Here is a 12,500-nt window from a genome sequence, read left to right as displayed (position 1 = left end):
AGTCCCGTCCACCCGATGTCGCGCGGAAGTACCGACATCCCTGCGTGTTCTGGACTTCAGCACGTATCCGACCAACTGTCCTCTGTTTTGTTTTGTTTTTTGTCACATCCTTGTAAGACGGCACGTCAAGAAAAACAAAGGTGAGAATTTGTTAAATTGGAACAGGTGCATTTCACCTCTTGGCACGTCTGTCCCGCCAACCAGACGGCCGACCGGACTCTCTTGGTGAACTGGGCAAAGCATGTGGGTTGGCATGCGGTCTGGCGAGGGATTAGTTCCGGAGAACTGCAAAACAGGTGTAACCTGCCTCTGCACGCTCATGAAAAACCATCAAGTAGCAATTAGGGCGTTAAAAACCTACGCAGTGTCACTGTGTGTGTGTGTGTGTGTGTGAGGGCCTGTTTGTGTACACATGTGCATACTCCCCCCCAAAACCCCCACATAACCTTTTTTTAAATGTTTCTAAACGATGAGCAATCCCTTCTGCGTGAGCGTGTGTGTACATTGCTCTGGGAGCTAACCCGATCCCATGAATGTCAGGATTCTGATTCTCTGAATCATGCCAGTCACTGAAGGTCAGCAAAGTGTCGCAGAGTCCTCACATTTTCACAGTGTCCTCCACACAGCACCTCACACCTCACACTTCAGCTCCTCCCACTGGGGACTCCTCGCATGTGAGTGGTCCGCAGGCATCCGGCCCCAGCATCCATCAGTAAGTTCACACAATGACCTACCCCTGCCGCACCACGTCACAAAGACTACATAACCCAAACACACGTGCACGCTTTCACACCCCAGTTACAAAAAAAAACCCCAAAAACACTTATTTTATAAGAAAAGTTTGCTCCAGCAGCACCTCACAGTGAACTAAGAGCATATAGGCTCTTTTTGTATTTACTTCCTGATTTCGATTTGTTTGCAATGGACATGGCCTTATTTTTGCTCCTCTTAAGTTTCCTCCTTGATTTACTTCTTGATTTCTTACTTGCTTCCTGCTTCTTGGGATAGCCGGTACCACGCAGAATGTTCCATTTGCCTCTTCACTGCTGGCTTTTGCTTTCCTTTTTTTACCCATGTGCTCTCTGTGCACAGCAGATGAGCCATAACCGCATAAGCGACCCTACAGCATGGCTGACCTATGACTACCTACCGTGCCAGCGGTTTTAATATCTGGGTGGCACACCCCTAACTCCCCGACGCAGCGGTTCAGAGGGGTCGGAGCTCTCCCTACAGCACAGGGCAGCTCGGCCTGCCCGGGTGTGGAACCACTCGAGTGACACTTTCTCTTTCATGGGTGCCACAGAGCGGCATGACACCGAGATAAGAAGAGGGAAGAGATTCCTGGCAGAGGAGGTTTTTGTGTTCGTGTTTTTGAATTCATTTTTTTTCCCAGTTTTTTTTTTTCTAAGTGACATGAATAAAGGCTGCAAAATCAATATTACATAACCAAAACCAGGCTGCAAAACCAGTCGTTCTCAGTAGAGCCTTGCCATCTACATGCATCTAAGGCACTATTGCTTGAGTTCAGCAATAACTATATTCACATTTTTTTATTTACCTTAGCCACTTTTACAGTGTGTAGTGTATGTATAATAATTAACAACGTTATACTATTATACTATACATTATACTATACTATAAGTATGCTATTAACAACCCTGTGTAACACAGTATACTATTAACAACCCTGTGTAACACAGTATACTATTAACAACCCTGTGTAACACAGTATACTAGTAATAACACTGTGTAGCACAGTATACTACTAACAACCCTGTGTAACACAGTATACTATTAACAACCCTGTGTAACACAGTATACTATTAATAACACTGTGTAGCACAGTATACTACTAACAACCCTGTGTAACACAGTATACTAGTAATAACACTGTGTAGCACAGTATACTACTAACAACCCTGTGTAACACAGTATACTAGTAATAACACTGTGTAGCACAGTATACTACTAACAACCCTGTGTAACACAGTATACTAGTAATAACACTGTGTAGCACAGTATACTACTAACAACCCTGTGTAACACAGTATACTATTAATAACACTGTGTAGCACAGTATACTACTAACAACCCTGTGTAACACAGTATACTATTAACAACCCTGTGTAACACAGTATACTATTAATAACACTGTGTAGCACAGTATACTACTAACAACCCTGTGTAACACAGTATACTATTAATAACACTGTGTAGCACAGTATACTACTAACAACCCTGTGTAACACAGTATACTAGTAATAACACTGTGTAGCACAGTATACTACTAACAACCCTGTGTAACACAGTATACTAGTAATAACACTGTGTAGCACAGTATACTACTAACAACCCTGTGTAACACAGTATACTATTAATAACACTGTGTAGCACAGTATACTAACAACCCTGTGTAACACAGTATACTAGTAATAACACTGTGTAGCACAATACTGTGTAACAACAAGGAACAACTCACTGATACTCTTTCCTTGTTGTACAGACAATTAATAGAACACAGTATCAAATGTTTAACATTGTTTCCCAATATGTTACACTACAACTAATGCCACTGTTTTATTAAATTCAAATCAAATGTATTCATGTGTCATCACAAAGCAATTTTACAGAAATAATCTCTACAGAGAATCTGGGTCCAAACCCCTAATGGGCAAGCCGATGTGACAGTGGCAAAGAAAAACTCAGAGAGCAAGAGGAAGAAACCTTGAGAGGAACCAAGACTCAGAAGGGGAACCCACCCTCCTCTGGTCGAAACCAGATGTAAACTAACAATACAAAGTTGCCCCTGGGACCCTGAGCTTGGCACCATTTGTCTAACATGAACGCGCCTTTCCAAAATCACGAATAATCAAACATGATTTCGACTTAAAAACAACCTAAAGCTTGGTATGAGACTTGAGATTTGTTTGAAAATGCGCTTCCCTCTGCTGTATCTGTCATTATTGTAGTTACTCACAGATAGCCACAAACAACCTTTGTGATCCAGGCTGACATTAAATGGTAATAAGACATAAGTAGTTGACATGAACACTGAGTAGCAAGGCCATGAAGAGCCTTAGACCTAGCGATCAATACGACATCTGACAGGCAGCCAGTGCAGTGTTGATAACACCAGGCTGATATGGGTCTTGTAATGCTGGTTATATATAAGTATGGTTACATTAGTTTGTTACATTACATTGTAACGATATCTATTTGAAGCAGTGCTACCCAATTTTTCAATAATCAAATATTTACGACAGTAATGTTACCTTAGAAGGCTTCCAGATACAAATGACACTGTAACTAAAGACTTTGGAGGAAGCATCAGTGCTAATATACTCTTCAACTCACACGTACACAATGATTTACCAATTTACACATCGTTTCACCTCGAATGAATGGGACATTAACACAGACATCAATGCATGTCTCAACATGCACCACATCTGTCCTCTTGGGCAGCAAACCTCAGACCCACTATTGCACTATTATCTAGAAAAGCAGGTTCACACTCCATGTGAGTTTCATCACCTCTGGCTTGCGCTGATGTTGCAACATCTCACCAGCACAGGTATCGTGTAATCATTATTAACCCACACAATGAGTCAATGCGAGAAAATCCATTCAGATACATGTCACTCACACATCCATCACATCCATTATATAAACACGCACGGGACTACCATTGATGGGAAACGTGGGAGTTGCAGTTCATCCTGCCTGGCCGGTAAGTCGTGATCATTTCACACATGCATTCATAATCAACAGCTATTATGTTCATATTAATGTACTTTGCACATTATGAAATTAATTAGGATAGGTCATTCGAATGGTTTGCCAATACTACCATGAGGATGTCTCAGGATAAAGATATGTTATGAATCCATCCAGTAATATATAGACAACAAAGTCATATTGTTTATAAAATAATTAGGCCACTGGTTTATGCATATGATTGTTATTATAAGTTATCGTGCTTAAAGGCCAACTTATAGGGGTGTCTCCAATGCACAGGTGCACAGGGGCTAAAAAGTGCGTTACTTTCAGACTTGCCTGCGGATTCCACGGAGGACTGTGACCCGCACATCTGAGTATTTTTCTCTTCTGCTCATTTGAAACTTCGTCATTCCATATTCACGTATATATCACAAGCCTTTCTCCTAGCCTTTCTCCTGGTAACCCCCCCCCCCCCCCCCAGTGTGGAGAAGATCGTCAGGAGGGCTGAGGGATGTCACGGAGAGGGGAATCCCCATGACGGTGACCGTGCGGCAGAGAGGCGCGAGCGCGTTTCCTTTGCGTGCACAACCTTTCCGTGACCAGCCGCGACGTTTCACGACGCGGGAGAAGTTTCCCCTCTGCCGAACCATACAGCATGAAGTGCCGCACGACGTCTGCTGCGGGATTAATTAAGACAGATGGACAATTGGACATGTACAAGTGGTCTTTGCGTGATGTAAGCATTATGATTGAGAACTGCGGGTCTGAGAGTTTTCAAGACTGCGCTCAAGACTTTAAAACGTTCGTTTCGACCCTTCTTGCAAACTGTAACCCTATGAAATTCTTTTGCTCTGCTGACATTGCGAAATCTTGTTTGGCGGAGCTTGATTTATGTTTATTAATGTAATGACTAGGCACAGTAACTCCGTGAGTTATTCAAAGACAGTCGAAGGCGTGTTGGATAACTGCACTCTTTAAAAGCGAGTTTAGCCTACTCCTGAGGGCTTACGTTACCACAGCGAGCTTTTCTCAGTACTTTAAGCAGACCATGCCTTAACTGCGCTCCTCTCGCGTAGCCTAGTCATGAAGCCAAGCACCAAAGTAATGTTCGTTAGCTCACGCAGAACGAGTACAGCACCTTTCGAAATATAAAAAGAATACTAACTCAAACCGTTTTTGTTACCCAACTTCACCGCGCTTCGGCCAGCTGGCGAAGTAACCATATCAGTTAGTTATGCTACAGTCTCCCATTACAGTACGGGGATAACATGAGGTTGTTCCCTGTCGAAATGCAATGGGGACACGCTTCCGCTAAAAATACCTGTCTACGACTATATTTGGATTGGCTGGAACACAATCAAATTTCTAAAATAAACGGACCCGCCCCGGTACAATGAATGAAGGATCTGCTATCTCACACCGCCGGGCCGCCCGCTGCTAAATTTAGTAACATCGCTTGCGTCAATCACGCGCCTCAGTGCGTCAAGCCCTCACCCCGCCTCCGGGGGCTGATCATTGGCCAGAATTAGAGCGTGGCCAAGGAATTACGTGTCTTGTGATTGGCTGTCGTTGATTTGCTGGGACTTGGGGTAGTACTGTGTACATTTAATTACTTACTTAATGCGCACGCCGTGACCCTTTTTAAAATCTTTATTCAATTAGATATAAACTGATCATTCTAAAGCGGCGTCCTGAAATAGGATTTTTAGCGAAATTGGTGGGTCTATATTAGCGTGTTTAAATTCTGAGAGTTAAGTAAATACTATAAAAGCTCTGTTATATTGCAAAGAAATTCAACATCTGATCAGTTACAGTGTCTTGAAATGAGAATCAATACTTAACCTTTGTAAAATGTCACCAATGCAACACTGTTTAAGAATTGTCGGCAACAAACACCTAGGTATCTGTAATTGGTGCCATTAGACTTGAACAGGCTTGTCTATGTGCAGCAGCCTACACCTGAACTGCACAAATAAGCAGCTTTTGCACCTTTGTGTGATGTTTACATGCATTCGGTGTACACGGCTACTGGACCCATACGTTTTTGCATTGGTGGTAAACCTACGTTACGTGGGAGTTACAAATCACTGTTAATGGCTTTGATACATTTAAGCCTTTTAGAATATACAGACCAAGATCATTTGTAGTCAGACTTCATTTAGTGTAGTAGCAACAACATCCTTCTGGAGACGCAAAAGACCTATTCTATCAACTTGCCGTGGCCTATCAAAATAAAAGTAGGCTGCGTATTGTGTTTGAAATATTAGCTTGTTATAGCTATTTTATGGTACGTAATCGCCTATATTAAGGCATTAATGTATTTTTGGCCTTCTATCTTCATCTAGCAAACACTCTGAAGTCGACTAAAGCGACAGTGGAAATTTGCAATGCGAAGACATTTTTAATCACACGCTCTGCTGCGCCATTTCAGGAAACTGTCGTCGTTGGATCAGAAAACCAATTTCTCTCTCTCTCTCTCTCTCTCTCTCTCTCTCTCTCTCTCTCGCTCTCTCTCTCTCTCTGGCATGGAGTATATGTGTATACTGTACCAGTGAGCTGACCGGGGGGTGCGCTACAGTGCAAGCGCGACGTCACCTCTCCCATGGCGTCACATTGACGTAGCGCATACCAGGCTAGCTATGTAGAAGGCAGACACATAAATGTGCTATTAGACTTTCTCCCTCTCAGCGCGACACATAAACAAAAGCACACTGCAACTTTAGCTCAGCGCATCTTCTGTACTAATACCGAACCGGTTACAGTGGAGCCGACCAGACCACGGAGTACTTTTTTCACGATTATTTAAAAAAGAAAAAAAGAGACAAAATATTTTTTTGAGGGAACATCATCATCTTTTCGACAATACGATCTACTTCATTCATCGCCACTTTCTATTTTTGCAAAATTGTTTTGAACATGCACAGGGAATTATTAGGGGTTTAAAAACATATGTAAAGACGGAACCGCTACAGCAAACAAGTAAGTAGACATTTTTCTTGTACTTTTTTAATAACTTATTTTATACTTTTATACAAAAACGCATTGACTACACGCGGAGTGGTGTATGAGCATGCTTGCGGCTCTCTATACGTTTAATATTTTTGTGATAATAGCTTAATACGGCTTAAAAACTTTTAAGTCTCTCGTAATATGGGGACCTGTTGAACACTTGATTCGCAGAGAAGTAAAACGAACGAGCTCTGGTGTATGCGGTGTCTTCCTGGCAGACGAATAGGTGTGAATCTGAATTTAATTTGCGAAATGTATCGTATTCTTACCGGTTGTCATGGAAATGGGATGCCGCTTTCCTTAACTCAATGAACCCGGTGCGAGATGCAGTGGGGCCGGCAGAGCTCTCGTGAGATGCGCCTTCTCAAATGGTAGAACGGCACACGCTCGGTTTCGCGATTCAGATTTTTTAAAAGCCTGTCCGCGTGCACAATGTCTGCTTGTTTGTTTGTTTGGTTGGTTGGTTGGTTGCGTGATGTGACCGAACTGACAAGGTTTCTTTGGCTTGCCACATTTGAATGAGAGAGTACTACGAGCTCCGTTCTTTTTACCCAAGCCTGATAAAAAGTGCGCGCGCACGAACGCTCGGTGATCAGACACGCACGCCGACCAAAAACGTGCACTCTTGTCTCAGAAAAAGTAGCCAGTCTCGGCTATTTGTTGGTCTATTCTTCTTTTTCTGTGTATTTCTATGACGTTTTCTGACCTAAACACGAGGTCGATGACACATGTGGCACCCTGGTAGCGAACTATAGGCTGAGTTTAGAGAGCGTGGAGTCCGAATGATGTTGGACCTTCGCTAAGCCCACGTATGCCCTGTCGATAGCGCGGTTAAGAACACTATGCAAAACTATAGAATATTTTGTAATCCAGGGACTCATTCATCAATATGGGTTACTACAAGACGGCTGATAATAAACTAATGCTTGCACATACATACACACAGACACCCAAGGCCGAGGAGGACAAGGCTGGGATCTTCACAGCCTGAATCATATCAAGTGAGCGTCACCAAACATCATTGTATAACGCCCAATAGGTTTTTCCAGGCAATATTGGAATATAAAAGTTGTATTTCGTATGAGCTCAGAAGGCACTATGCCGTTTGCTGATGCAACTAGTATAAAGAAGAAAAAAACCCTATAATTTTCCATTTAGCTTGCCGACTGTTCCACTGGGTCCAGTTCACCCAGCTAATTTACTGTACTTGAAGGTGTTTTTTTCATTCTTTTTTTCAACCCTCTCCCCCTGTCGTCTGTTTGCTGGGAAGCCTCTCTCTGGCGTGCTTATTGAACAAGGACCCGAGCGCCTCTCACCAAGCGCGTGCTTAAGGGCTCTCTTACGGTTCTCTAGGTTACCGGGGCGCGAGTGAACCCGGGCGTCCAGGCACAGACACGGCCACACAAACTCTTTCAACACACATACACGAATGATTAAAACGTATTACTCAAACGCAAACATTCTGATCTACTTGTGTGTTTTTTTAGGTGGCGTTGAGGGGAGGGAATCATTATTTTCCTGCTCTTGCACAATAAAACATTTTTTTTTCCTCCAGAAACATCTACTACAGCCTGTATTGCGATGATTGTAACAAAGACAATCGAATACACTTACTGGACAAATCATTTTGCAACGCTCATAAAGGTTAAAGAATACTGGGTATTACCTTATGGAAACGGGTACACTGGAAACTGGGATAAATATCTGGGCCATGGTTCTGTATTGTACCCAGTTGCTGTTGGTCGGTGAGGTACGAACCAGTCTGTCAGAGAGGGGGCGCTAGTCGCTTTAAAATACTCCACCATGGCGCGTACAGCTTTAGTCGACTGACGACGCGGAAAGTGAAAGAATCGGTGAGTGCTCAGGTGAATAACATAACTGTTTACTATTTAGAACAGATAGGCATCGTCATTTATACGCTATAACAGCGCAAAACACCGGGCAACTCAAGATCCTTATTGATAACCCGCAACTTTTGTGAATCTCCGAATCCTGAGGAAAATATGAAATGGATTATTTCCTCGACTGTTGCAGTTCAAGAGTAATACGAGATCATTTTTCTGAGTAATGTTCTTTTTAAAGTTGACGGGTCATTTAACTCTCGTGCACCTTCTCAAGTTTTGTTTTATAAGGTGCTGTAAATCGACAGGATCCAGGGATTTCTCCGGACATAAGATTTGCTTAACCTTTTATTTTTTATTTGTTGTTTATTTTAAGGACTTCGGTCTTTATTGATTTATTTTAATCATTTAAAGTGCACTTAAAGAAAAAAAACTGTTAACCGTATATTTATGTATATTCAGAAGCTAAACATCACAGTATATTTGATTTTATTCGTGCCTTATTCTTGTTTCTGGTGTTTACATGTACTCATGTAACAATAATTTCAGTAGTTCTGGAGGCATGCGCGCAACACTTTGATTGTGTTGCGCACAGCTGCCTTTGGCTTTTGTGGCTTATGAGTAGTCATACCGGGATATAAATTGTAGCTTGTGGGGGTATTAGTTTCGTGCCTTATGTTTTTTGTGCTCTTTCATTTATAGATCGATAACCGTCGTAATTTCATGATTCTATGGAAAAAAAAACCCAACCACTTGTCTTTCTGGTGTGTGTGTGTGCGCGCACGCGCGCGCGCGTGTGTGTGTGTGTGTGTGTGTGTGTGTGAGAAAGAGAGAGAATGTATTTTTTATGTCCTGATGTATTCTATACTCCTTGTCTCCAGACTCCGGTTCGGAAGAGCGCCTGCAGCCGAGTTCTGAACCCCGGCTACCGGATACCTCAACCGCTTCGCGAGCTGAAACAGCTCTAAACCCGCGCCACTTGCCATCTCCACCCGGGAAACCAACCACGATTCAGCGAGCAAAAGGTCAACCAGGTACCACAAACCTTTTTAAAGTAACTTCGCTTCGAAAATGTACTTTTGTACCGAGAGACAATTCTTGCGCTATTGTGCTACCCGTTCGTTTTTTTCACTCTTAAAAATGCAACAACTCCACTTCTTAGCTTTAATGATAGAAATTTTAATTGACCGGTTAATTGTAAATATATGAATAATAATTTATGCTTGCATAGGACCAATATTTTTGTTTTACTGTTGGAATGTTGGGCTCACACTTACAGGTTGAATATTAGTCGAAATACTTGGGATAGCCATCTGGAGAGCAGTATATTGTTTCGCATTTCGTATATAAAAGAAGCCTACCTCAATAAAAATACATTTTCTGTATCAGACTATTGTACTGTCAATAAAATTCGGTTGATTCCGTTAATTTTATAACGGAAGAGTTAATATTAAGGAACTATCGAGAAGTTTTGGTGGTGTGCGTAATTGTGCAGAAATACAAATGAGTCAATCGTACTTTGTTCGGATACCAGTCTGACTATTGCTGAGATCTTCTTCTGTGATTTTTACAGACCTAAAAGTACTTATTGGTAGCAAAAAGAGAGTAAAGCCAAACAATATAGGCAAACATGTGGGTCGGTAGCGCAGCGCTGGGTTGTGGTAACGCGAGGCTTGAAAAAAGGTGTAAATATATGGAGTGAGCATAAGCTTTTTTCTGTAATAGCACCAAACGATGCCCAACGCTGCGGTTCCCCTCACGGCCCGATATTTCCTATTTTAAAATCATTTGATGTTTTATGCTCTCTTCTGCTCGGAAACAGACTGTGCTTTGCGCCTGTGTTTTTGTGGCCTATGTATTCCACTGGTCTTCATTTTCTTCATCAACATTTCATATTAGGCTATCATATTTGTGTGCCTGTGTGTATTTATTCCCACGTGTCATTGATCTTTTGTTTGTTAGATCTATGGCACTCTGACAATGAGCAGGCGATCACACTTAGTGGAACAGCTGCATTTTGTCCATCTAAAATGCACTCCTCGAGGTTAGAAACTCTCGTGCCTATAAGCCACCCTCAATTCGCCTGTGTGTCTCACTGTCTGGGGCTGTCTGTTTCATACACACACAAACATGCACACGCGCGCGCACCCACTCATGCACTTATACACGCGCTGGCCTGGTGGTGTGTTTGAATTGAAGCTGCCTTTCCGTTTTGACACTGTTGGTGTGGATTTATATGTGTGCTACGACTGTGATTTTGATTGCAATAGTTTACATCATTGTCATTGCACGTGAGAGAAGTAGGGGTCAGATGATTTACAGTGGTTAAGTTAAAAATAAACTAAACTTTCCTCATAGTTTTTTATGAAATGGCTGTTTCATGCATAAAACTATATTTATTTTTTAGCATACATTCCAAAGGTATTCCGCTGTTTTATGGGTGTCTGTATTTTGCAAATGTGTGTACTGGGCTAAGAGAAACGTCTTTGCAAGCATGAGATGGGAGGAGAATGAAAGAATTCGATACTGCTGAAGTAGTTAAGTTATTTTTGCGAATCACGTTTGGTTTGGTTTTGAAACGAGAACGCGACGCAGTCGGGCAGGGTGCTGGATGCGCTCAATCACGTGCAGAGTAAAATCTCCATTGTTGAATTTACACGGACATTGCTAAACTGAATAAACACACAAAAAAGACACACACACACACACACACACACACACACACACGCGCACACACAGAGATAGAGGAAAGTAATTTTTCTATGATGTCAATGGGGTTGCAGAAAGAAAGTCTGAGTCACTTTTGGAATCCTCCATCTATCAGTTTGACTTCAGACCTTCTGTATCCATGACGACAAAGGGTCTTGCACCCCTAGCCACACGCACGCTAACGCTTGACTATTTATTTTAAACTTACATTGGCACTTGCACTTGCATTCAGCGAACCTAAGTTTTTTTCCTATAGTCTCCTTCTTACTAAATTTAAATATTTAAACGTTTATTAAATTACGTTTAATTTAAATATTTATTAAATAAACATTCTAAATAATTCTACGTAACCTATTTTTTTTTCCGCATTCCAAAAATGTATAGCATGTAAGCATATTCGTTTTAAAAACAAGTTTATCAAAAATAAACAGCCTATAATAAAAACCAAATCTATAATTTTAAAACGTTATCTTATCAGACGTTATGGCAATAACTGTAACAAAGAGTTCAGGTGTTTCATAGAGTAAAGAGGTGTTTATGATTGACAGGTCACCTGATTTAGTGAAACAGTAATGACGTGTGGGAGGCGCAGGGATTACGAACTCGCCAGACGACATTACTGCGAGCGTAGCGTCAATGGGACGTCCGGTTTGTGTACTCTTCCCGCCTAAGAGAAATAGTCAAATAGGCGCATAGACAGGAACACACACACACACACACACACACACACGCTCAGAGGTTGGTTACGCACATAGGTACTTTAACAACTGTCTCGAGATGCACAGTTGTAGGTTATGTAAGCCTGTAGCACGCGCCGGTGTGCTAGGTTTCCTCAAGCGCACTCCAGATCCGAAATAGGAAATCTCAGTTTAAAAAAACAAAGGTCCTTTCATACGGTTGATAAATAGAATACAATGACGATAGGTTGCTATTATAATTCCTTTTTTAATATGCAAGTTTGCGGGTATTAAATAAGACCTGAAGCATGTACGCGTGTAAGCAGTTAAAGTGAAAGATGCGCCAGCGTTGTCAATGCAAGTGTGTGTGTGTGTGTGTGTGTGTGTGTGTGTGTGTGTGTTTATGTGCATGTGTGTACATGTGTTTTGTGTGTGTGTGCTTGTGTTTGTGTTTGTATGTGTGTGTATGTGTGGGTTTGCGTGTTGGGTATAGTGCTATTTCACACAGGGCTCAGTCCATAAGAAGTTGGGAAGTGACACAGTG

At 41.9% G+C, this 12,500-nt stretch overlaps 1 protein-coding gene across 1 annotated transcript in view; it reads left to right on the top strand.

The window, feature by feature from the left end:
* Positions 1–4,318: 4,318 nt before the first annotated feature.
* nr4a3 (nuclear receptor subfamily 4, group A, member 3) overlaps positions 4,319–12,500 on the top strand; it is a 24,970-nt gene continuing 16,788 nt past the window's right edge. Inside the window, 3 exon segments of the mRNA XM_081715357.1 lie at positions 4,319–4,456; positions 9,452–9,604; positions 10,533–10,614. Of these exon segments, the coding sequence (XP_081571483.1) occupies positions 10,551–10,614 (64 nt within the window). The 5' untranslated portion in view covers positions 4,319–4,456; positions 9,452–9,604; positions 10,533–10,550.

This window comes from Electrophorus electricus, chromosome 1 (genome assembly GCF_041902795.1).
Source record: "Electrophorus electricus isolate QZ-2024a chromosome 1, ASM4190279v1, whole genome shotgun sequence".
Taxonomy (NCBI): Eukaryota; Metazoa; Chordata; class Actinopteri; order Gymnotiformes; family Gymnotidae; genus Electrophorus; species Electrophorus electricus.
This window is presented reverse-complemented; position numbering and strand designations above follow the sequence as displayed.